Source organism: Melozone crissalis, unplaced genomic scaffold, assembly GCF_028551555.1.
Source record: "Melozone crissalis strain CALT ecotype California unplaced genomic scaffold, PUWL_Pcris_2 ptg000045l_1, whole genome shotgun sequence".
Taxonomy (NCBI): Eukaryota; Metazoa; Chordata; class Aves; order Passeriformes; family Passerellidae; genus Melozone; species Melozone crissalis.
Genome location: NW_026535823.1, coordinates 23,009,126 through 23,035,287, shown reverse-complemented (window position 1 = coordinate 23,035,287; position 26,162 = coordinate 23,009,126). Strand labels below are relative to the sequence as shown.

The following is a 26,162-nucleotide window of genomic DNA, read 5'->3' as shown; positions in this document are numbered from 1 at the left end:
TCTGGCTTTTTTCAAGATACAACCTGAACATGCAGCTCTTAATCATCTTAACTAGATGATTTTTAAGGTCCTTTCCAGCTCAAACCGCTCCAAAAGAACCTCTCAGCTAGCAACACACATGCTCCAAGAGGCCCATTAGTTCTGGCTGTGAGCTCTGTTTGGACTAGAGAGCTCCATTTGGTTCTGTCACAGGTGTCTAAAAGCAGAGCAGGCACACTAGTGACAAACACCAGCAAGTTCAGGTGCCTCTGCAAGGCAATGAGTTGGCTTCCACAGAGCCAGCATTCCAGGTTTCTGAGTCTCCACATTTATAGAATTCCTTTCTTATTTTAGAGGCAAGAACTCGACTTTCTTTAGCTATAAAAGGATGAGGAGAGAGGCAGGCAAAGTGAAAGACATTAACAGAGGTCCCATGGGAACAGGACAAGAGCCTACCCTCTGGCTCCGCAGCGTGACACCTGCAGATTTGAAGTCAGGAAACTTGATGCCAGCAGTCTCAGGAACAGCCTGAAAGAGATTGAAACAGGATGTGTTGATGGAGGAAACACAAGAAACACAACATTTCATACAGAGACGATCTGAAGGGGAAACACCATTTCCTATGACAGAGAACCACCTGCCACGGCCACATGTCAGAGCTGAGGCAAGAGGAAAATCCCAGACAACAGGATTCAGTGGGAAAATCCCAAGCAATTCATTGAGAAAACTACTCAAGGCATCTTTGGAAAGCTCAAACATTTTTGGTCAGTTGGTTTAAATGCACTGCTCTGCACAGAGACTTACATCCACCCACACAGAAACCCTGACCCCACATGGTATTTATACATATTTGCACATGTATCATCCTCATCCAAATTTGACCCATTTCACTGATCAAAACAGCCCAGGACTTCCCTAAATCTTGCCTTTTGACTGTAAATTCTCAAAGGAATGAGCTGAGAAACCTCTGATCTGTACAGACCCGAGGCCACTAATGAGGATGCAAGGACTGCCCCCTCCCAGGGAGGCCTGCTGTTCATGTGTTTTGCCATTTGTCCACTCATTAGACAGTTTTCTTTCTTTCTTCATATTTTAAGTACAGCATTAAAATGCAGCAAACTTCCATGTTTCTGCTGCTAACAGTGGAGCATATAGTTGCATTTCAATGAAATGGAAAAAAATAAATACAATCCCTTAAAAATCTATGCTGATGAGGAAAGCAAAAGGTGAGCAGACTTTTAAAATACTAAACCAGGCTATCTGTGCAGTGAATGGTTTGGGTTCCCCTGAATGGATCAGCAATACTTATGATTCAAGCTAAGAATAGCCACAACCTCTGCAAAACACATGCACAATTGTGTTTTTCCAAAAGCAAGTCACCTCAAATCTCCCCATTTCTTTGGAAACAGCATTTGCCTTGCTGTACCCAGACTTCTCTGCAGAGAGGCTCTGCAGCTTGCTCTTTCTTTGTTCCAGAGCTGAGACAGCCAGGGCTGCCCCAAGATCATAAGAGATGCTGAAGGACAGTGACTCAATTTCTCAAGTTCCCTGCCAATAACTCTCACATCCCTATCAGCTATCTCTAGGTCTTGGTTTTGAGGTGGCACCCTGCAAACCACTCTGCATGGCCAGGCATTAAGATTATTTCAGTTATCTCTTGTCTGTCCAATAAAGAGAGGACGTGGGAAAAGACTCCTAAACACAACCATGAAGGAAAAAGTATTCTCTAACTACCAATAGGGCTAATGAACTTGTAGAGATCACTTTGATCTTTGGTAGGATACAGCCTCCCTGCTTGCCTTATTAGAGACAAACAAGCCTGCAATCAAAAACCAATCCTGTCTGCTTCCTTTGCACAAAGGCTGGCTTCCAAACTCCCTGAACTCTGCCCCTCAGCCTGTTGCTGAACACCCTGACACAAGCAGTGTGGGGAAATCAGCATCACTGCCTCAGCCAAGCCAATTCTGACTTGCATTCAGCAATAAGCAATTAAATGGGTTCTTTTGCCTCATGTGCCTGTACATGCTGTAAACGCTTCAACCTCAATTGACTCTTTGCTAAATGATTTTCCTTTGTTGAAATGATGCTGATGCAGCTCCCGATTCAAATTCTTAGTTAAAATGCAATTTTTTTCTTAACATTTCCTGGCTATAGTTGGTAATTGACTCCTAATGGACTCTGTCATGGATGAAATGATGCTACTGCAACAACAGAAACTGCTGCCCTGCCCACCCTGGTGTGCCTATGCACTACATGCCTGCAGACAGTCCTAGACAACGTTTAGGGGTGAACTCCCTTGCCTTGGCACCCTCAGCATCTTTCCAGTCCCATTCTTTAGCCCCCTTTTGTTCATTCCCACCAGTGACAAACTGCTTTCTTTACAGGGAGGTATGCCAACCATGGCTGAGCTTTCCCAGAACAACCCTTTGGGGAATTCAATGCAGAAGGTGCCCGGTGGTATTATACTCATCACACAGCAGGGACACACACAGGACGTGACACACCAAAAGAGTGTTTTGAGGAAATGGTGGCCATTAGGCACACTTCAAGCAATAACTGTCTGGAATTCACTGCTTCTCCCTGCTCTCTGTACAGAACCTTTTGGAGAAAAATTACTCAAGTACTCTCTGTTCACAAGGTGAAGGGACAAGAATTCTGAGGGACTCACTGGAAACATCTGAGATTTTTTTAACAGCCCTTTCCTACTGAAAGTACTGAATTTAGATCAGTCCATGCTGTCCACCTCTTTCCAGTAATGGAAGGTGAGGTAGCACCAACTGTGAAGTGGAAGTTGTGTTCTGGGCTCCTTAGAATGCAGCTCAGCTCATGGAGAAATAGCCAATAGCTCCCAGAATACAAGAGTCCCACAGCAAGGCTGCTCTGATCACAGCTGAGGATCAGGAGAGAGGCATGTACTGAGCTTGGGGAGATGCTGCTGAGATCCAGGAGCTGGGGACAAAAGGAAAACTTGAACTAGAAAAATAAGGCAGGTGAAAGACAATGGGTTTGTGGGCCAACCCTACACAGCAGCAATAGAATACACTTGGAAGAAGCAGGGAGACATGCTTCTCCCTGCCATGATGCATTAACAGCTGGCATTATTTCATCCCTTTTCTCAGGCAGGGAAAGATAAACAGGACTTAAACCAGCATTTTTCAAATGGGAGAGAGACTGAGAGCACACCAGGGGATTCAGACAATGGCTGCCTTACACCAATCTGCCTTCCAAAGGTGTAACCAAAAAACATCTGCCAGAAGGCAGCCAGCAGTTACTCCCACCGCCCAGAAAGGGCCTGATCCCCACAGGACCGCTGCAGAAAACATTACCCAGCCAGAGCATAAACAGGGTAAAGGGGAAAAAAAAGAAAGATAAATGTTTACAGGCTTCTCTGTCTCCTTCTTCTGTGGCAGCTTCTTCTTGGGAGCCTTGCGCTCAGCACGCCTCTGCTCAGTGGTGGTGTCAGCAGCTGTGATGAGCTTCTGCAGGTCTTGGGTTCTCTTTTCTCTCTCTTTCTTCCTGGTTTCAATTTTACGGAGCTCCTGGATGAGGTATTCTTCTTCTGCCACCTGCAGACCAGAGCACGTCAGGGCAGTCAGAGAGCAGAGGAGGCCTGGCAAGGCAAGGGGGCCATCTACAGACAGCAGCTCTGCCCTGGGCCAGCCCGGGAATGATTTCATGCTCCTGCCTAACTTCTTGGATTTGCAGAGCATGTTATACTCCATAACCTCACCCTGCACCCACGGCAGTGCCACTCTACAATCTGGCAGGTACTGCAACACAACCTTTATGATGCACCCTTAAACAATCCATAAATTACTAATCCTATCTTCCAGAGATCAAAAGCACAGAAGGGTTAAAAAGCCCAAATATGCTGTAGTTGCAAATACAGTGTTGTGAAAAGAAAAAAACTCCCTTCCCCAGTCATAGCATATAGAATCTAGAACAGCTTTGCCTAGTTCTGACACCTGTCAGTGGGGTGAAGGAGCAGAGTAAGTCACACATGAACTTGTCCTTGGAGGGAACTAACTGAAAACTGAAACTGATGCTCTCCCCCAGCTGATGGAGAACACACTTTCTTAATCTCTGAACTGTAGGACCCTTACATAGCTTCAACATAGAGAAGAACTAAGCATGTAGATTTAGTCTTTGATGTTTCTGGAAAGAATTCTACTCTCAGACAAATAATTCTCTCTCCATGAGACTCTGGTACTCATAACAACATTGAGAATTTGCTTCTATCAGAGGACTAATACAGTCAGTGTCACTGAGAAGGTCAGACCATTACTCTGTTCATGTAGACCTTTCTCCTGGATAGTCAGGTTTCTCAATGATTGTCCTTTTGAACTCCTTAAAGGGACATTAACCCAACAATAAAAGCTGAACTCAGGTGTTGCTTTTTTCTTGTCCAGCCCTTCTTTACCTTTCCCACCCTCTGGCCTGCATCATACACCTCCTGATTCAACTTATCAATCTTCTGGAGAAGTGATGCTCTCTTCCCCAAGTTACCTGCTCTGGTGTCCTATTGTAAAGCCTTTCCAGCTGTTCCTTCCTTCGTCTCTCATGGCCAGCATCAAAGACTGGGATTTTTAGGTCTGTGCCGGGAGCTGCACGAATGTTTGCCAGCTTGGCACAAATGTGGTAATACCGTTCCTTCAGATCCTCCACTGACCTTTTCTGTGGAAGACATCACAGCATGACAACATTATGGAAGAACTAAGCAAAACCTTGTGCAGTAGCCACCTAAGCACCACAAGGATGTCACATACAGTACAAGAGACAGTGCCTGGGGGGAAGGCCTAGAGGGACCCTTGCAGTGCCAGGGGAATGACAGGGAAGGAGGAGCTCCTCAGTGAGCTGCATGAATTAACTGCCAGGGTTTACAGCTACTGCTCTAAAAATACCCACCAAAAGATCCAACAGTGCTGAGGGCTTAAAGACAATACAGCAGTGGAGCATCCCAAGCAGTGAAGATAAAAGGATGCAAGGAGAGTTGAGAGGAGGAAGCCTGCAAGCAGGAAACTGCAACAAATGTGCAGGTCTCTGAGTTGCTCTAGACAATGGTCATTCAAGTCACAGCCAAAGTATCAGCAGCATCAATTCACTGCCCATCATTTCATGAAGTCTGAGCTGTGTCCCATTAACCCAAGCCCAAAACATGTTTGGGCTGCTTAGCTGGGCATACTCTTGTTATTTTACTTTGCTCTTCATGTGAGCATTTCAGAGGATAACAAGGAGGTGTTCTGTAGATGTCACATCATTCCCTATGTCACCAGGAGGCATGGAACCAGTATAGCAGATCAGCAATCATGACACCAGGGTTGCAATTTCAGACCACTGACAGTCCCTGTTTCACAGCAGAGATGACAGAAACCTGCACCATGTCAGACCACAAGTCAGGAGCAGCACCAGGGAGAAGTCCCAGTCCCCAGGGTTTTGGCAGATCCTTCTCCAAGGGCCTAGACTGAAATACAGAACACCTAGCCTGCTCAAATAAACTCTCCAGCTGCCTTATCTTCAAGGGACAACGAGCTGTTCTCCTGGCAGGTGCAAACCTTTTAACTTTCTAATAAAACACAACATGGAATGAGAACAAGTCACAGTGGATTTAATTACAAACAAAGCAAGCAGCAATGCCTTGTGCTGGAAATTCAATATTCCTTGCTGCCAATAATTCATTCTTTTCCCCTAATTAAGTTGATATAAAGGGTAATTTGGTCTTTCAAGTGCAGAAAACCCTGCACATGCCGTGGCAGCAGGTTGCTTGGCCCCCGGGACTCACCTTGAACTGCTGGTGATCGTAGCGGTCGTGAATGACCACGAAGCGCAGATCGAAGCGCCGAGCCAGGTCGAAGAGATGGTCTGTCTCAGCCTTGGTCCACGCGTCGTCGTGGAGATACATCTGGTACTCCTGCTCTGAGTACACAGGAACCTGCACTGTCTGTGGAGAGAGAGAAAACCATGGTAGCTCTCCTGCAGCACTGCCCTCCTCACTGCCAAGATACCTGAGCCAAGAGCGTGAGCACAGCGCTGACAGGAGAGGGCTGCCAGCACCCTGAGCAATGAGGCCGGATAGGAAACATGATGAGCAGGCAGAGGACCTGAAATGGAGCAATGTGTGATCCCAAGATCATAATGTGACATTCAGGGAAGCCTACCAGGAACTACTGCCTAGGAGGCTGAAACCTATTTCAGATGGTTTACACAGGCAGAGGTCAGCAACCCACATCCTGACTATGGGTTTCAAAATTTCAGGCCAACATGACAGTGAAACCAAGATTCAGCCTCCCTGCATTCCTCCCATCCAGCAAAACCAATACCTTGGCACAAAGTGCTCTGACAGTTGACTCTTAGGTTGGGACATGCTCACTTGTACAGGAAGAACAGGAAAGGCAAGGGGCAGTAATCCCCAGCCTTTAGCACACCTTCTGCTTTGATACTCAGACTACTTCTTTCATGTTTGGTGCAGACAGTATCATGAAGATCTGAAAGACTGTGTACTGTACAACTGAAGGCTATAAACTTGGCAGATAACTTTGTCCCTCCCTTTTCCCATAGATCTTTTCCCCAGCAGAATGACAGAGCCAAGTGACAGTCCAACTCTCAGTGTCCTAAAGGACCAAGCCCACACTCCTGTCCCCAGCCTGGGACTGCTCTGCAAGGCCTCTACCAGAACACAAGTGTCACATGAGTACTAAAGCAACAGCAAAAATACTTACTACATTAGGGGAAATCCTAGCATGTGGTAAAGCAAAAGTGTAAATAACCCTGTGCTTTCCTCCCTTACTGCCTCTCACTCCCTCCTGCAGCAAAACTTTGCTCAGCCTGAGGAGGTCCTGCCTCCAGAAGAAAACAGTGTGCATGCAAGCAGGTGTGCTTCAACACCTCTGTGGTTTTGTGTCCTGTCATCAGGAAAGTCATCCTCATGAACTCCCTGGAGCTCAGAGGAGCATTTCTGAGCCTCCAAGTAACAGCTTCTTTAGGTCTACTGCCCTTCCTCTATCACTTAGACACAGAAACTCAAAGGTGAAGCAGATCTCTTGGGGATGCACTGAACCTCAACCTTCAAGTACCACCTCCACCAGGAGCAAAGCATCTTACCAGACACTATAAGGATGTCCCATGCACATCATGAAACAAAAATAATTTCTAGAGGAGCACACACACACATGAGAAGAGCCAGCAGGGCCCTCTGCAGTAGATAGAAGGGAAGGTGGCAGATGCCTCAGCAGAGAATGTGACAAGAGCAAAGATACTTCCAAAACACTTCCTCAGCCCCATTCACGGCTGCTCAAGAGAGAACCCCTGAAAGAAATCAGAAGGTGGGAACAGATGGAAAGCTTGAGCCAACCATGGGCTGACAATACATTCAAATGCAACATAACCATGAAAAGGCAAATATGATCCCCAGAGAGGATTTCCAGCAGAAACTGGCAGTGTTTCAACTGCACAACAAGAATACTGGCAGGAATAGCAACTCCAACACTACTGATCCCTGGTCAGGAGAGGTGCACTGAAATGGAAACAAGCACAGAGAAGAGCATGAGTAATGGGGTGGTGAGCCTGCCTTCCTAGAGCAGACTGGAAGGGAACACAGCCTAGCAAAGCAAGTCTGAAGGAGAATCTGACTGCAGGCTTCAAGTATGCTAGATGAAATGAAAGGAATACTCATGGGAAGAAAAGAACAACTGAAATAAGAACAAAGAAATTGACTTGCAAAGAAATGCCAATTTAACACGGAAAATTTAACCTGGAAATGAAATGGAGCAAAGACAGCCTAGAAGAGCTTCCCAAGGAAGCACAGGGGCAGGAAAAGCCAAGTGCTATTCAAAAGGAACTTGATCAGTTTATGAAAGGGACTGGATTGTTGGAGGACCTGAAAGAGCCAAGAGGAGGATTCAATAGCCCAGAAAACCTCTCTCAGTCCAACATTTCACACTATAAATTCACAAAATTATCAGTATTAAATTAGCTGAAACTGCTAGGATCCTGGAGCCACAAGACAGCTCTGTGAAAGCATCAGCACAATGCTTAATAGTGGTAAAAATTCAAACTGAACAGTAAAAATTATGAGAGAAATAGAGAAAAACAGCCCACATAAATCCACCATGCTCTCCTAAGTGGAACACTCACTCCTAGTCCACACATTTAAAAAGAAAGGATATTTGAGAACAAGAGAGTGCACAAGAGGGCATGTCACATTACAGAGAACACAGTACACAGCAAGGACAATTTACTACATCATGTAACACAAGATCTCTGAGGGACTAAACCTCCAGGCAGCAGTTTGAAATGAACAGAGTAAAGCACCTTTGCACACCACACAAAATTAATTTGAAGAACTTATTAGCAGGGGTTACTCACGAAGCAGCTTTCTGCCCTGAATGTACCTAGCAAGAATTATTAAACACAAATTTCAAATTAAGAAATCCTTAAGCTAAAGACCACCAGAAAATAGGAAAATATGTATTTGCCCCATTCTCATACTCTTTCACTAAGTCTTTACTGATGGTAATAAAAAAAAACAGTATAGACTGAGAGAGGGCTTTGCTCTGACACCAGCAAAGCTGCTTTTATACTCTTACTTCACAGCCTGAAACAAGGCTCAGTGTACATGGTGAAACCCAAGTTCACATTTTGGATCTCACAGCAAAGAGGAGGGAATTGTACTGGAGTCTGGAAGCACAGAGAAAAGGGAAAGCAACTGAGCAGTGACCCAGGAGCTTGGTTAAAGAGCTGGAGTGACCAACAGGACAGACTACACAGGAAAACAGGCTCATGGCAAGGGGAGAGAAAGATTCAGGCAGAGGTATCAAGTATGTGAGAAGAAACCCACAAGAGTCTGGAAAAGTAGGTAAGTTTCCTCTGATAAAGCAAATATCTGCAAAACTCTTCATCAGTGCCTTCAACTTTCTCAACTACAGCACCACAAGGGTAACAACTTGCTCCTGATATTAGGTAATTGTGCATTTGCAGATGGCAGAGGTCTGTATCACTAATCTAAAGGTTACAGCCTTGCTGAAGGCTCTTCTGCCTGTCAGCTCACAGTACCTGATAAAGTTAAGGAAACGAGAATCATGTAATTAAAACACCCAGATGTGATGTGTGGCCCCCTCTGATAAACTCAGTTGAACTCAGCCAAAACCAGTTCCAGCAGTAGAGTCTTAGAGACAATTAGCCTCACAAAGTTTCACTCAGACAGCTAGGTAGGTGCCTTGACTAAGTGAGTCATACTTCAGACTTCCACCCCAGACATCAGAGAAGAGATACCACAGGAGGCTCTTACCAATGTCCCAGCTACAGGAAAAGCATCAGTCAGAGCTGGAGCCTTCTAACATATAAGGTCAACCAACCACTTAACTCTGCAGGAAGCCAAGCTTTGTTAGAGCTGATGCTCTGTGGGTTACAAACTTAAAATATTGTATACGGTTACACACAAGCAGAGCTTTTGTGGAATCGTGTTAGCACACGGTTTTCTCACTCTTTCATATTTGCATCATGAAGGGAGTGAAATTACATTATGGAAGCACCCTAACTCTGCTCCTTCCTAACTTTGGAGGTCCTGACTTTGAAGTATAAATCTTGATGTAGTTTTCTTTGTGCATACACATAAAAGGCAAAGCCACTCAAAGCAGATACATCTGGGACAAAAGACAGCAGGAGATTACAACAACACATTGTGACAATTTAATGTAAGATGCAAAGAACAGGGGACTGCACCACACTGATACCACGGGAGCAATTTCAGAGGGAACACAAAGTAATTCAGCATCTGTGCTGGAATCTGGCCAAGAGGTTCCAAGCCACCTTTTTGGCCATGAAGCTCAAGCCATTTTTTTCATACTGAGCAAAATAGCAAGATTTCTGACTTTTATGTCTCACTCAGAATAGAATACCTTTTACTATCCTGAGCCTGTAATCAGGGGGAGGATGTTGGTCAGGAACAGAGGTAGGTATCACGAATTCCCCTCACCAAATCACCAAATCCATGACTGCACACCTGAAACACCAGGGTCTCTACCAAGCTCTGACCACATACAAAGCCTGCTTTGCCTGAATGATTCGGAGACATCAGTCCATGGTCACAAGCTTGCAGGTCATGCTGCAATTCAAAATGCAATTACCAAATATAACTCAGCCTTCACGTGTTGAAAGAACCAACTTCCCATCTGGACAGCCAAGGAACTGACTGAAGGGTATTTTCCAGCTGCTGTTCACATGCTTTTGTTTGAAAGTGCTCCCACTTACTTTATTAAATCTGGCAAAAGGGTAATCCTTCCCCTCCTCTGCTGCCCTCCTCCAGTGGTAGAACATGGCTCCATCTTTCCTCGCTGGGTTGGTGAAAGGCATCCACTTCCAAGGCCGCACTTTCTTGGAGCCCAGTTTTGCTTTGACTGTTCGATAACCCTGAGTTGTGTCGCTTGGCAGCAGCGGAGGTGCATCCCTGTGGGGGAGAAAAGTGCTGGTGATGAGAAGCAAGAAGCAAACCCAAAGAGATTTCAAGCTCAGAACTCTTTTTGCAGCTAGAAAAGCAGGTGCTATTCCCAGCTGAGATTAAGAAAGAATTAGATACGAAGGCTAAGAGCACTGGTTTGTCTGCATTAGACTGTTTTGCCTGTATCTAATTAATTTCCTATATCAAGCAAACCCCTCAAATTCAGAAGAGGGAAAACAGACACTGTCCATGACTAAGAGAAGAGCACAAGCATGGGCCGAGCACAAAGGGGAATCAATCTGGGAAACAAGACTGCCCCTGATTTCAAGAGGATGCTGCCCTGCCACCAAAAGCCCAGGCCACCCCACAACCTGCACAGATGACCACGTGCTCTTACTTTTTGTCAGAATAGAGAAGTGCATAAACTTCTCGGTGCATTCCTTCTGGCCTCTTAAACGTCAATGTCTCTGAGGATTTCTTGGATTTTTTCTGAAACAAAAAAATTGCACTTTAGATTCAGAAGTAGAAATTCCTGAGGGAACACTAAAACTGTATAACCTGGTGCCCTGTGATGGTTTTTACTTTTATCTGGTTTTAGACACCTTGAATTTCTCCAGGAAAGTGCCTATTCCTGCTGGAAGACACTGACAGACAAAATGTACCCACTTTCAGTGATAGGGCTGACCAGTACCCACATTTGCTCTTGCTGATAACACACTTAAATTCCCAGCTGAACATCTGGCTGTAGATTGCAGGGGCTGGTGCATTAAGTCTTTCCTTACTAGGCAAGCACTGTCCTCCCTCAGAGGTATTAATGCATTTAATTATGTGATTCTCTATGTTTTCAAGTAAGAAATGTCTTCCCAGCTTTTTATAGTTCTTGTCACTTTGTTCTGCAGCAGCTTCAGTTTTTACCATCTGTGATTACACCCTTGCAGTAGCCCCTTGGCAAAACCCCCACTGTCACCTACCAAAGTTCTCTGGTCCTCAAAATTCTGCTCTCCCATTTACACAGCAAACAAAGTTTTTACAGTTTCCTCATAAGAGAAATTCAGTGTACAAAACTCAACCTGGCCCCTAAACCCTTGACAGAACTGATGGTCTCTAAGACACAGCCCAGCTCATACCCATACACAAGTTTATCAGCAATCAACTGTAGCAGGTGACCAGCTTTGGATTCAGGTAGGTACAGTAACAGCCACACTAAAAGTTACATTTCATTTAAGAGGGAAAAGTTTACTGAGCATTTGGTCTAACTGTACCATCTTTATAACTACTACCCCAGACACTACTATTACATACTTGCTTACTATATCACTACCAAATTTTAAATCAGAGTATTTTTCAGTAGTAAAACTAACATTGCATCATAAATTGTGCTAAATCCATACAGTCACCTTTATCAAGCAAATTTAAGATTCCACTGAAAAAATAAGTCCCTGTCATCTTGGACTACAGCTGCTTTCCATAAAATTTCATGACAGACATGCATTATATCAGCACCTTTTCATCCCTAACCAAGCACCTCTCTCTAGTGTGTCCATCACTTTGCCCAGCAGCAATGTAAGGCCAACCAAGGCAGCTACCCACAGGTCACCACACACCCTGTATGAACACAGGCTTCTGGAACTCCCCCAAAGTTCCCAGATTTATTAAAAGTTAATATCAGAAGGCCAGAGATCAGCTCAGCCAGCCCTTTTAGGAGTTGAGAACAAATTACTTGGTCGTGCTGATTTAAATGTTTTTATGCCTAGTAATTTTTATTTTAACATTCTCAGTCACTAATGGACTGGAAAGTACTTCATGGTTCTCCTGTGATTTCAAGACATCAATCTGTTTCTTTTCTAATTGAGAACAGATCTATTTCCTGAGAGCTGCACTGTTATGAGCAACTTTGCACTCTCCATGTGATAACAGCTTACACCTTTGGTTTGGCTTCACTTCTGTACTTTGCAGAAATTCAGAATGTTTCATTCAATCCCTCCTGCATGCCTCCCAGAACTTTTCACTGCACCTTCCCTTCCTTTCTCTTCCCATTACAGTAACCTTGAGGAGAAAACCATCCCTGCTCCAAAGAGACAGCCAGCACCCAGCACTCCCTTGGCTCTCTGCTGCCTAACACACAGACCCATTTAAATCAAAGAACTCGCAACTCCAAAAGAACTCACAACTCCAAAAGAACTCACAACTCCAAACACTCAGTGGCAACACTCAGGCTGAATCCAGCCAACAGGCTGCTCACCAGCCACTGTTCACCAACACAGCCCATGACCAGCAATTCCAACATTTCAGCCTTTAAATGACTGAAACTCACTGGTTTTCCATCACACCAATTACACTGTGTGCCCTAGCCGGGCAGTGAAACCACAGTGCCTCTCCTTCAGTTCTGTTTTGATTTTTTTCCCCAAATACACAGGCTTTACTTCAAATCAGACCATATCTGTACCAGAGAGCTCATTTCGAAGCACCTCCACATCCCATAACTACTCCTAAGTTGACCTTCCCAACACCTTGCAAAACATGGGACGCCCATGACCCTGCCCAAATTTAAAACACAGAACACAAGTTACTGTAGCACATTACCACACAGAATGCAGCACATCACGTCACACATCCTTAACAGAGCTCACTAACTTGCCACATTCCCCCAGGCAATGCATCCCAGTTGTCCCAAACCCCAGCCACACACCTTCCCCACACAGGTTGGAAGACTTCTGTCATTCAGTCGAGTCAGACAATATTTTCTGTCTTCTAAAACAAGACTGTGTTGTATTATTTCCATTTGCTTTGGGGCTACATACTTCACAAAATGAGAGTTTTAAACACATCTGAGAATGTCCTGCAGCCTGGCCCAGCTCAGCAGGACACAGCTTACACAGCTCCAGCTTAAATCCCACACCAGATGCCATGGCACAGGTAACTAAGAAGGTACACGCTTAATTCCATCCTTTCTTCCAATATTCACCCCAAACACCACATGCAAGGTCAGAGAGTGCCCAGGAATCACGCAGGAGCCCCTCGGGGCACTGCACTTCACCTTATCCGAGTTGATGATGTCCTTTTTGTTGATGGTGCCCGTGTTCTCTGACTCCACGCCTCCCAGCTCCAGGATGTCCCGTACATCTGCCCCCGTCGCCATGGCTCCGCCTGCCCTCTGGCCTTCTCTGCGCCGTCCTGTCCGGACCCTCCAGCTCTGGGAGGGCGGGAAACCGGGGGTCGGGGGTTAACTCCCGCGGGGGTGTCCCGGACCCATACAAACACGCGTGGCTGCGTGTGTATACACATACCCGCACGTATATCCGCGCACACACACGCGTATCCGTGCACACGCACACTCACACACTTATATCTACATAGACACACACCCCCCTCGGCCGCCTCCCATCCCCCCGCCAGGCCCAACAACGGGGCCTTGCACCCGGCGGGTCCCGGGGGTTCCGCACGCCGCGCCCGCGGCCCGCAGCGCCGCGGGGGGATCCCGGGAGGCCCGCGGGAGGGTGTGCGAGACGCGGCGCTCCCCGCGCGGCCGCGGCCGCCCCGCTCCGAGCGGGACCCGCGCACCCACCGGCGCCGGCTCCGCGGCCACCGGGACGTGCGGCGCATACGGCGGCTCGGGCAGCGCCGCTTCCGCTCCCGCCAAGAGGCGCCCGGAAGTGCCCGGAGCGCTTTGGGGAACGCACCGCGCGGGGGTGAGGGAGAAGGATGGCGGGTTCGAGTCCCGCTCCTGGCACGTCGTGGCCGCCTAACCCGAGGCCGCCGGCGCCGCTGTCCCCGCGGGTCTGCGGTAGCACCCAGGCCCAGCCGGGTCCCGGCACCCCTCGCCCCGCTCAGGGCGCAGAGCCCGCCGCAGGCGCAGCTCGCTCCCGCGCCAGGAGGTGGCAGCACCGCCGCGCCCGACCGGCGCCTCCGAGCTCGGCCCGCGACGGCGGGGAGGGGGCGCCGCGAACGCGCCGTCCGTACCCCGAGCTGCCGCGACCCCCTTCCCGCGGGGACTCTGAGATGGTCGCTGCTCTCCCGGGGTCCCAGGGCCGACCCCGGTTTCTCATCAGGAGTTTTCTCGTCTCCTTTCCCGAGGCTCTCGCTGGCGGCTTTGCCCTGTCCCGTTCTCCCCGGCAGCCGTGCCAGGAGCCAGCCAGAGCCACGGCTCACATGAGGCAGCCGGGAGCGAGAGTTTTATTAATAATAATGTCCTGTTTCCTCTTCCCTGTGGGAAGAGATGGGGGAAGAAGGAAAGGGGAGCAAACAGTGGTGTGGGACCAGGTGAATCACCTTCCTGCGAGAGATCGAGGCAGGGCACGGCTGCCTGACAGGGGTTCGCCTGAAGCAGATGGTTTCTGCACAGGGCACAGAGATACACTGGGACCTGCCCGCCACCCCAGGAGAGGGGCGCCTCTGAGGGGAATCGCTTCTCCTTGCAGCCCTGGGATGAGCTGAACCCCACTTGCTCTTGCATGGAATCCCTCACTGCCAGCCAGGCTGTGCTGAATTTACCATCGTTCCCATCCTGCTGGTGAGCCCTTCCCACGAGGATTGGCACATCACCTCTGTAGCAGGGCACAAACAATGCCTGTGTGCCACAATGGGAACTGGTGACACCCCCAGAGTACCATCTGTTGTCCCCAGAAAGTATTTAATCCCTTTTCCACACTACAAGGGATGGCTTTTAGCACCCTTCCCACAAGGACAAAGCTGATCCTGAGGTTTTGCCTGCCCTATTTGCTCTCAGCTCTGCCTCATCTACCAAAGTCCTCCCCCATCAGTGTGTGTGGACATTGATAATATATTTAGCACATTTCCTTGCTCTCTTGCCACAGCTGGCCGGGAAGTGGGGTCCATACTCTCCCAAGGTGGGCATGGAGAAGGACACAAGGCTCTCCCAACTTTTGCGGTCTCTGCCTGCTTGGCTAGCCTGGCACTGCGGTTTCATGGACAGCTTTGTAATACCAAAAACGGGGCCTCTCTTTTTGCCACGGGTTGTTCGGTTGTTCGCAGTCGTTCATCGTGTTAAAACGGCACTTAAAGAAAACAAAAACCAGTTCCAAAAATAAAGCCTTGAGACAGATGGGGCCATTCAGCTCTGGTTTTTGATTATATCTCCCACTTGTTGGCCTGCCTCCCCCACACCTCAGTGGGCCTCGGGAGCTGTGTCCCACCTGGAGCTGTTTGGACCCGCAGGTGAAACACATTAGCCGGGTGCTTCTGCTAATGGGCTCATCAGCAGAGCAATTAGCACTGCTTCAGGGGGGCCCGCAGTTATTGTTTCTGGCCTGGAGTTATTGTTAATGGCCACTGCATCCCCAAGCTAGCACAGAGCAAAGGGGAAAGGCTGGAAGGCTGAGTCACGTACCTGGCCCGTCATTGAGAGTCCTGTACTGGGCCTGTGCCCAGATCTGACCACCAGGGTCCTGCCTCGCCAGGGCACAGGGAGTATGGAGGGAATGCAGGGAATCAGGGAAAGCCAGCAGCGACAGGGAGTTCAGCGCTTCTGTGCCCTGGAACGCTGGCATCACTGTCCTGTCACTGCAACACCATCACCCACCTCCAGCTGTCCTGGATACCAGGAATGTCCAGAGTGATCTGCTACCAAGCAACTGGGGGAGAGATGCGCCCCCAGATTTAGCCCTGGCAGGAAGGCTCCCTCCAGGCCAGCTCCTCACCCACCTGGGGAAGGATGCACTTCACCTCATGCCCTTTACCCCTGCCCTGGCTGCCAGGCATGACCCAAGGTGGCCCCAGGCCAGAGGTGTGCGTGCCTTCTGACCAGAGCTCAGGGCGTGTGTGTCTCCCAGCCTGGCACCAGCGGAGGAGGACAAGTGCAAACACTGTGGCCAGTGGGGCAGGAGAAGGTTATCTGGGGCCCGGCAGTGGAAAAACTCTCCGTGTGTGACTAAGGCACGACAGCGCCAGGCGTGGGTCCAGGCAGGGCAAGGGAGCCGGGAGTTATCGCTTCCCCGGGGCTTCAGGTGCCTGAAGCCAAATGTTTCCTAAGGGTGCGGTGACAGCCACAGCCCCGTTATCGTGGCACCTGGCCACCCCAAGCAGCATGGACACGGGGACAGGTTGCTGGACCTTCCCCCCATGGCAGAGATGGGGCACTTCCCACTGCTCCTCCAATGGGAGACTCAAGCCCTGGGAGCAGACTTCAGCAGAGACACCTTGGTCCTAGGGACTCAAGCTCTGGCCTCACGGTGAGGAATGGTCTGTGTCAGCCTTTCCAAGCATCCCCAAATTATCCTCCCACCCTGGAGCACCCAGGCTGCATCCCACCCACAGCACTCTGGTCCCCTCCCCAGCTCTGTGCTGTCCCCATGGACTGCAGCATCCTGAAGGTCAAGCCCTGGCTAAGAAACCCTCAAATCTGCAACACACCTTCTCCCTTATGGATCAACCCTCCCAGACCAGCTGTGGGACCTGTTGGCTGTAGCATGGGGGACCCCCATGAGCTGGGTCATCCCTAGACAACAGAAACCCACTCAAGCTTCTCATTCACCCCTCTCCAGCTCTGAAGACCCCAGGGCCCTGCTCCAACTGGCAGGTGCCAGGCCATACTGTGGCCATGACTCACACTTCTGCTGGGAGGTGTTTCTCCATACCTTGCTCCTTCCCTTACTCCCTTGCCTCCTCATTGGACCAGGTCAGCTGTACCCCAAAACCTTGGGGCTAAAGAGTTACAGAAGTTTCAGGGAGCTCTGCAGTTCCCAGGGTCCTTTTTGACAGGAAGTGACCAAGGTGGAAAAGGAAGGGAGGAAGACATGGCCTAGCTTAGGGTTCTCCCGCTGACAGCAGGTGCACACACCACAGGGATTGCACCCCAGCCGTGCCTCCCTCAGTGCTGCCAAAGGTGTTTTCTTGCTGCCCTCATCACTTTGCAGGGCAGGTTTTACTGGGGACAGGACTGGCCTCCCTTCTCCAATGGAGAGTGTGTCTAAGCCCAGGCAATTGGAAGAGGGTGTTTTTTATTAACAACAAATTAACCGTAATTGTCTTTTCCACTACAGCCACTCCTCCCCAGCCATGCAGTGGTGATTCCCAGCATTGCTGGTCCATTTGGCTGCCGTGCCCCATCATGTGCCTGAAGGAGTGCCTTGCCCCAGGCACAGGGGAGCAAACCCAGAGCAGATCTGTTTGGAGGAGCCCAAAGCACCTTCCCCTGCTCCTGCCTCCCTGTGTAGGCAGTGGCAGCAGAGCCGGACCTCACTCCTGCCCTGGCACAGCAATGATGAAAGGCGAGAAAGAACTGGTTTGTGCTCTGATCTCAGAGCTGAACCTCAAAACAGCCGTGAACCGTCACTCCAGCTCCCAGGATGCTTAGGGAGGACAGGACAGCAGAGCCAGCCTTTCCAGTGGGACAGGATGGTTGGAGAAATTCATCGTTCCCCTGGAAATAAAAATAATAATCATAATAAAAACACAAAGCCAGAGATTACTTATATGCACACAAACACGCAGGCACGCACTCTCCCCATCTGGCTTTGCCAGCCTGACTCATCGCTAATTCAAACAGCCCACACCTTTCCCTCTCCCTCCATGTGACGTTTTGAACAAGTTTCCAGGGAAGAGGCAGAAGTTTTGCCCCAGCTATCCCCTGGCATTGTAGCCTTGTCCTTGGGTTCTGGTGGTCTCAGGAACAAGACACCCCCAGTACCTCATCACAGACCACATGTGTCCCAGCACAGTCACCCCTACACAAGCACCTCTCAGAAAGTGGGGCAAGCAGAGGGTGGAGACAGCAGTGGAAAGGACAAGTGATTGAACCTGATGGATCTGTGACACCTGTGGATGCAGCCCCGTGGTCCTGATCTCAGGCCTACAGGCAGAACATGATGTCCCAAGCTGCTGCCACCCTGCCTGGAATCACTCATGCTTTTGTACCGGCTCAAGGGCAGACCACAAGGGTGGGTGCTGGTCCCAGAACAGAGTCCAACACCAAAATATTAGCCACTCCTCAGGGGAACATCAGACCTGCTCTGCCATTCCCATCTGAGAGGGAAAGAGTGGGATCAGCCCAGCTACATCCCACTTCCACTTGCAGGGCAAGCAGCCCCAGGGCACCCTCCAGCCCTGACCAGCTGCTGGGGGTTACAGAGATGAACAGCAGGAGGGAGCCACTGCCACCACCACCCTGGGCCGGGGCATCAAACAGCTTGTGTGCTCCCTGCACTGCCAGCATGGTGTCAGGTCTGGACAAGTTCCTGCCTTCAGAGGGATTCGTGCATCACAGGTAATCAGCTGTGGGAGGGAGGGAGGGAGGGATGGAGCCAGACCTGCTTGCTGAGCTCCGGGACCTGCCAGCATGCTTGTGCTGAGTCACCACCTATTAACGCAGGGAAACCTCAAGCACCTGAACCCCGCCAAGCTGCCAGGCCATCCCCAGGAGGACAGCAGAGACAGCACCCAGGACCAGCTGACACCAACCTCCCTGCTGGCTGTGACCACAAGGCCAGTACTGCAGAGCTCCCACTGTGAGGCACAGCAGGACAGGACTGCTCAGGAAGAATTCAGGACCAGAAGGGCTCTCAGTGGAGTTTCGGCTGCCATTCTCCTCGGAGATGACTCACCGCAGGACCAGTCACACCATCCCAGTGCCGCAATTGCCCCATCTGCAGATTAGGGAAACTGAGGCACAGGGAAGTGAGGTGACTCAAGAGCTGTTGCACAGGAGATGCTACTCAGATGCCGAGGCTTGGGCGTTCCCCATCGATCCTCCGCAGCTAACTTAAGCAGAAATGAACATCGATGTAAATATTTACTGACAAACAAGCTCAGCCTCACCCTCTCCTCTTAGAAGAAACCTTTAAAGTAAACTCTCCTGGCTCTTTCATGTTTACATCTTGTTTATTTATTATACAGCAGATCACAATATTTCAACAGTTTGCATATAAAGAAAAGTAACATTTCAGAGTGCAAGAGACCTAACGTGCCCAAGCAGAGAAATGTTAATTAACAATATACACAGACGGGAACAGTGCACTTCCCAAAGCTGAGACTCATCTGTGTTCCCAGCTGGAAAAAATATATTAAAAAAAAAGAGAAACATTATATATTACTGCTTTGTTTAATTTACAACTTGCTTTGCAGAAGCTGCACATAAAAAGACTCATTTTCTTTTGAGCTTTCTTTTTGAGCTTTCTTTTTTATCCCCCCCCCTACAAAAATTTCAAGTATAGCAGAGACCTGGGCATTCATAGCTGGACTCACTGTCCTTTACATACTAAATTTTAAAAAGCAGCATGGGGAAGGCAGCTGCAGCAGTACCTGGTGTCATCCTGAGGGGAAGAACAAGACAAAATAAAGCAGACAAGAGCCAGGAGAGACATTTTAGGCTCTCGAGTGGAAAACTGGGAATGGCCAGGGGGGTCCCAGGCTGGTGACAGGAGCTTCCCTATCCTCTGTGCAAGGTGACGCTGTGCTGCCAACACCTGCAAACCTTTATAGCCATGAGCCAGTCAAATCCCACCCTGACCCCTTCCACTCTGGGCTTTGGGTCAGGTTTGTTCTGATGATCACAACCGAGACAACCAGCAACCCATTTCCCAGCAACACAACCAATTCGCCCAACTGGCATGGCTTTCCAGCCAAAAAGCAGCCAGAGTCAGCCACCACAGCCCCTAGAGCCACGGGGGTGCCAGAATCTGGGGGAAGAAGGTTAAGCTGATGCCAAATACAAGCCAGGAGTTCTGGGGACAGACCCCTTTATGCACCAGCTCCCCCACTCACTGGGTACCTGGCTGGGGGGAACCCTCCAGGCATGGGGAACTGAGTGGTGATGACTGGGCAGATGTTTCTTGCAGTTTTGCTCCCCACGTACATCCCCAAAGCAGCCCCTCCCCACCACTTGGCTGGGCCAGCTCTCACAGGAGCAGGAGGAGAAAACTAGTTATCAACTACAAGCGGAGGGGGCTGGGTGGCCAGGCTGCTCCCCACTGCCATCCCTGGCCCGACACTATTTACACCGTGAGCTGGCTCCGGGGACATCGAGTCCGGCCGCAGCCACCGCTCACATGTGCCGCTTCATGTGGAGAGCGAGGTGGTCCGAGCGGGAGAAAGCCCGCTCGCAGAGGTGGCACTGGAACGGCCGGTGCCCTGTGTGCTTGCGGTAGTGGCGGGTCAGCTCATCGGAGCGGGCGAATTTCCAGCCACATCCTTCCCAGGTGCAGTGGTAGGGCTTCTCGCCTGCAGAGGAGAGGGGGTGTCAGTGGGCTTGTCGGTTCCCACCCTCCCTGTGCCTTCAGTTCTGGGCTACCCTACCCAGCATCCCCTTTTCAAAGGGATGGGAGGCCCATTGCGAACCTCTGCCTGCTCAGCTTTCTTTCCCCTTCTGTCCCCCATTTTTTTGCCTTTCCCCATGTGCCAAGATGTGTTTTCTGGGCATCCCTGCCCCATTAGAGCACCCCTCCTCTGTGCCTCTGCTTCACTTTAAACTGTGGCTGGTCCCCTGCTGTGGGCTGGCACCGTGTGCCCTGTCCCAGCTCGGCCAGAGGGTCTCACCGTACAACCCCCAGTATGTCCCCTATTCTGTTTGTCCCTAGCCCAAGTAGAGAGTATCTCCATGTCCCTCAGTCCTACCACCTCAGGCCCCCCCGGGCCCCAAAACCAGCAACTGGAGGCGCCACAAGAGTGGTCTCGCTACATGCCAGGTCCCTATGTGTCCCTGCCCAGCGCCACCAAGGGGTCCTTCTGAGCACTTCGGGGCCATCCCCATTGCCCCCTGCCCTACACGCAGAACGCCTCTATGCAGGCTATCCCTGGGTGCCCTCACACAGCCCTACCACGGGACCCACCGTGCACTCCCTGACCCACCGCAGGGGTCCTCCCCACGCGACACGCCCCCACTCCCGGTGTCACCTCCCGCGACGCCCCTTCCCAGCCCCGGAACCTCGCTCGCGGGTCTCACCACGTGCCGCGGTACCCGCGCCCGGGACCCTCCGTGCGTGTCCCCGCCCCGGCGCGCCCTTACCCGTGTGGGTCCGCATGTGCGCCTTGAGGTGCGAGCTCTTGGTGTAGGTCTTGCCGCAGCCCGGGTATTCACAGTTGTGCGTGGCCGTTCGCTTGCGCGCCCACGAGCGGCGGCCGCGCTTGGGCTTGCAGTCCTCGGCGGGAGCCCCGGCCGGGAAGTACTCCAGCACCGGGGAGTTGGGCGGCGTGACCAGCAGCCCGGGCAGCCCCGCCGGGCCCGGGCCCGGCCCCTTCAGGGGCTCCCTGAAAACACTGAAATGTCCATGAAACTGCGGTGGCGGCTGGGGGGCGAAGTGGGGCGCATAGCGGTGCGGGGCCACGGCGTAGTGGGGCGGCAGGTCGGCCAAGAGGTGGGGATCGGCGCCAGGCAGCGGCTCCTCGGGGGGCCCCAAGCGGCCGTGGGGGAAGCCTGGGTAGGGCAGCGGCGGCCCCGGTACCGGTCCCGGCCCGGGACCCGGCGCCACGCGTGGCTTGTGCTCGCCGCCGCCCGGTCCCAGGTACTCGGCGGCAGACATCCCCAGCATACAGGCGCGCTCCTCCGGCTGCTCCTTCTTGATGCGGGGCCCGAAGGACTGCGCGGGGTCCAGGGGCAGTGGGCGGGCTAGGGCCGGGTGGAGGGGCGGGTGGTGATGGGGGTGAGGGTGGTGGTGGGGGCCGCCGGGCACCCGCAGCTCCGTGTACTCCCTCCGCTGCGGGTCGTAGTGGCCGGGCAGGTCCGGGGTGAGCAGCTCAGCCACGTAGCTGTGGCCCTGGCCCTCGGGGTAAGGCGCCGGGAACTTGCCCGGAGTGGAGTACGAGCCGTCGCTGTCGTACGTGGTGCCACAGCTCTCGGGGGTCTCGGGCAGGGGGTAGTTGGGGCCGGTCGGCCCCTGCCCGCCACTGCTGGTGTGCGCCAGGATGAAGTCCAAGTCCACGAACTTGCCCAAGTCATCCTCCTCCCGCTTGACGGCAGCAGGGCCATCCTGTTGTAGCATCCTCTGCGGGAAAACGAAGCGTCAGGATCGGCAGGAGACGGTTGCGGCGGCACCCGCCGCCCCAACACCGCGGCCCGCGCCTCCCCCCAACCCGTCCGACGGGTCGGCACCACTCCGGCTGCGCTGCGCCGCCCTCGGGGCGCCCTCCGACGGCGAGAAGGCGGCCCGCCCCCCACTCCCTGGCCGGGCTGAGCCCCCGCCCGGAACGCTCTGTCCCGTACCCACCTTGCCACCCTCTCCCCGGTGCCAGGTGCTTACGTGGAGCATGTCGGCGGGCCGCTCCTCTAGCGGCATCAAGTTGGCGAAAGTGGAGATAGAGGGCAGAGCGCTCTCGTCCACGGCCGCCGCCATGGCGAGCCGGGCCGAAGCAGCGGGGCCGGGGCGGGCTGGGGGAGCGCGGTGCGCGGAGCCCGGCACCGCTCCGCTCCGCTCCCCGTGGCAGCAGCGCTGCTCTGCGCCGCCCCGCGCCCCTAAGCTGTTAACAGCATGGCTGAGCCCCGATTGGTCCGGCCTGCATTGATATTCACCGCTGCCACTTACCATTGGCTCTGCTGCGGCCCGAGCCACGCCCCCTCCGGCGGGGCTGCCCCGGCGGGCGGGGGTCGGCGGTTGCCGCTGCCCCGGCCGCGCTCGGAGCCCGCGCGGGACGGGACAGGACGGGGCAGAGCGGCGGGAGCTCCGCGTCCCGGTGTCCACGTCCCGCTTTGCCCTGCTTTGCGAGACTGTTGCACGGAGGAGAAGAGACGAGGGTGCTGTTGTGGGTCGCGGAGGCCAGAATGCTGCCCGCGACGTGAACGGGGCAGCGGCGCCCTCAAGACTTGCCCACATTACGAGCGGGGTGGGGGGCTGTAGGTGGCAAAGCCGGAGGTGCCCCGGCACCCTGTCCCGAGTGGAGCAGGGGCAATGGCAATGGCTCTGTCACAGGCACCCTGGCGCAGGGGTACGTACAGGCAAAAGCATTTCAGCCACTGTGCCGGGCACTACACTCGCCACGGGGGCGCCGAGAGCGTCAGCGAGCGAAGGTGCAGTCCCAAAAAAGGTGTGCTTGTGCCTCCATAGGAGATGAACCAGATAACCGAGCCCCGGTGCCCCCACACCCCCGCGCGAATCGTTTCATGTAAGCGCACCCGTGAAGCCGCGTCCTCCCGCGCCGCTGCTGTCGGTGAGGCAATCAGCAGCACAGAGCGTACCAGCTCGCATCTGGCTGCGTGCAGGGTGCGTGTGCGAGCCGAGATAACTGCTCCTCGACCCTGCCGGGGGCTGGCACCCTGCCGACATTGCCTCATCTCGCCCCACAGCCCCCACAACACGTTTGTCTGCCCTCCCTACGGACCAGCGCCGTGGCTGAGTCTCCGACCGCCCTGGCACAGGGGGACGTGGGCCGGCTCTCCCACCCTGCCCACCCTGAGCAGCCCCTGGGACAGCGCTGTCCTGAAGGCTTCCCACGGCAGGGGACACAAGGATGCAAAGTGGTTATCCTGCTTTGAAGGAGACACTCAAGTCACCCACCCTATTCTAGCTAGTTGGGTGATGGCACAGAGACCCAGGGCACTGGGCAGGCCTCCCCGGGGGCTCTCTGCCTCCCTGTCCGGCTCACACAGCAAGATCTTCTCCATTTGGCCCCCATCCAACCAGTACCAGGAATGGCCCTGCTGCTGTTGCGCTGGAGAAGCAATGTCCCTTATCTCTTGGAGCCTGTCTCCCTGCTCTCTGGAGCTGTCCATCTCCAGATACCTTTCTAAGAACTGAGGCTGTTGCCTGCTCTATTCAGAAGCAAGGAGTCAATTTAAAAAAAAACAAATATAAACACCAAAGGTGAGGTGTGCACACACACCACACGCACATGCCGCTTCTGAATCCAAAGCTACTCTACCAGTTGCTTTCATCACCGCGCTTTAATTATAAGGGTGGAGCATTGCAATAAATTATTTCAGTAATCCAGTGGAACAACAACAATTCAGATCTTCCCCCTTTTACCAAGAATCCCTGCCCTGGTTTCCAGAGCACATTTTGGGCTGCTGCCTGGGCCCCATCTGCTTGTCTGCTGGCAAGGCAGCAGGTTTATTAATGGCACCTATTGGGTCAAAACACATGGGCTCCAAAGTCCTTCCTCAGAAAAAGTCACCACCAAAGTAGCAAAGAAGCATGTGGGCATTAGTTGAAATTACTTTTAGCTTGCCTCCCAGAGTAGTTTATTCAAGTCACCAGTTAATCCCATTACTTGTTTCTTGGCCAAATAATAATTAATAGCAAGGCAGTTCCTGCCCCAGACTTTTACAGATAAGTGAGAGAAGATGCCATCGGAGACAGACTAATTCCTCTTGGTTTTCCCCTTTTCCAGGCAGTTTTGGCATTTGCACCCGTGCTGACTTATTTTGAGAGGCGTTGCCAACAGATCAGCTTAATTTTTACAGCCAATATTTCTTGCAAATGTGGGATATTCCCCAGGAAACTCTTTTTACTGATGCTCCGGTAGGAGGGCCGGCACGGCGGGGAGCGGCAGCATGCCAGGCACCGCAGCAACACAGGCACTGCCAGCGCTGAGTGTGCAGGGAGCCAGCAGTGCGTCATGGGCAGGGCTTTCCTGCTCTGAGCCATGGGATAGGCACAGGGGGTCCCTGCCACAGCCCTGTCAGCCCCTGGGCCACAGGGGAGGCAAGCAGGAGCAGACAGTGCATGCACAGCCCGCTGTTGACAGAAGCCCATTTAGGAAACGTGGGTTATCTCCCGCGCCACTACGGCAGACTGTAAAGTCCCTGGCATCTCAAGAGATCAAACAGCAGCCAGGCAAGAGAGCAAACAGAAAGTGGGAAGGGCCACCCACCCAGGTGATGGCTAAAGAGGAAAGGGTTAATGGTTATCCTTGCTTTTGACACATCTGGCAGCAGAGGAATGAGGAGAGTGGCTTGCCCAGCATGGTGTGCCAGAGGCGCCCCGTCAAAACAAGAGCATTGTCAGCCCTGCCAACACTTCCACAGTGCCGTGGCACCCTCCCCAGTGCACACAGCATGGGTGGGATGGGCAGGGGGACAATGCCCTGGGGCACTGCCAGAGGTGGAATTGGTGCCCTGGTTGCTCAGCAGGGCTCCCAGGAGACCCAGAGGGGTCCCCTACCCCACAAAACACTGGGGACTGAAAAACACGTGCCCTGCATCCTTTTCTGTGCTGTCACCTGGAGTTGGGAGACTGGAGTAAACCCAAGGACTCTCCTCTGGAGCATCTCCAGTGTCCCCTCTCCAACACCACCTACAGCATCACAGTCCAGAGAGCTTCTGCTCCAATGGGAGGCAAAACCCAAGTCCCAAAATCTCCACAGGGGACCCCATGAGAGCTGTGGGAGATCCACACCGCAGAACACCCTAAACAACGGTGACACTTCAGGGTTATATCCCTGAGAGCAGAAAATTAATCTGGCTGGGTTTTACTCTCTGTCTTCCCCTCTGCATGGTACTGGCCTGCCTAGAGAAAGGTCCAGGAGCCCCCAGACCTGCCTGTACCCCCAAAGCCCCCTTCCCCTCCTGAAAAGAAAAGAGGAACTGAAAATGAAATTAAAGCATAATTCAATCCGGAGCGGGTCCAGAGTAAAGTCATCTGCTCTTATCGTGTGCTGGCAGGCTCTTCCCGCTCCGCAACAAACACAATGTTATCAGGGCACAGAGGGCAGATTCGTTTTCACCGGCCCAGCAAGCTGCTGTGTCCGCCCTGCCTACCCTGGGGTCTGGGGAGCACCGGGATGCACGGCCGAGGACCAGGGCTGACAGGGGCTCTGGGAGACCCGAGGCAGCACCCCGGCAGCACTGACAGGGAGCTCAGTCCCAGGA

General features: G+C 52.3%; 2 protein-coding genes across 2 annotated transcripts in view; both read right to left on the bottom strand.

Moving 5' to 3' along the window:
* The window catches only part of DMAP1 (DNA methyltransferase 1 associated protein 1), a 30,109-nt gene extending 16,094 nt beyond the window's left edge, over nt 1-14,015 (bottom strand). The window contains exons 1-8 of the mRNA XM_054285650.1: nt 13,977-14,015; nt 13,449-13,604; nt 10,809-10,900; nt 10,225-10,420; nt 5,759-5,917; nt 4,486-4,653; nt 3,360-3,545; nt 436-507 (exon numbers count right to left, since the gene is read on the bottom strand). Coding sequence (XP_054141625.1) covers nt 436-507; nt 3,360-3,545; nt 4,486-4,653; nt 5,759-5,917; nt 10,225-10,420; nt 10,809-10,900; nt 13,449-13,550 — 975 coding nt within the window. The 5' untranslated portion in view covers nt 13,551-13,604; nt 13,977-14,015. The remainder of the gene's footprint in view (nt 1-435; nt 508-3,359; nt 3,546-4,485; nt 4,654-5,758; nt 5,918-10,224; nt 10,421-10,808; nt 10,901-13,448; nt 13,605-13,976) is intronic.
* A 5,515-nt stretch (nt 14,016-19,530) lies between these two features.
* Nucleotides 19,531-22,697, bottom strand: LOC128943170 (Krueppel-like factor 2). The gene is made up of 3 exons (XM_054286007.1): nt 22,600-22,697; nt 21,369-22,344; nt 19,531-20,584 (listed from the first exon to the last, which is right to left on the bottom strand). Exons 1-3 carry the CDS (start codon nt 22,690-22,692, stop codon nt 20,409-20,411), a joined length of 1,245 nt encoding a protein of 414 aa, XP_054141982.1. The 5' UTR covers nt 22,693-22,697; the 3' UTR covers nt 19,531-20,408.
* Between the last annotated feature and the right edge of the window lie 3,465 nt (nt 22,698-26,162).

Coding starts and splice junctions, on each gene's coding strand:
- LOC128943170 (XM_054286007.1), bottom strand. CDS start 22,692: ATGGCGGCGGCCGTGGACGAGAGCGCTCTGCCCTCTATCTCCACTTTC. Junction 22,345..22,599: donor GGCCCGCCGACATGCTCCAC/GTAAGCACCTGG, acceptor GTTTTCCCGCAG/AGGATGCTACAACAGGATGG. Junction 20,585..21,368: donor GCACATGCGGACCCACACGG/GTAAGGGCGCGC, acceptor TCTCCTCTGCAG/GCGAGAAGCCCTACCACTGC.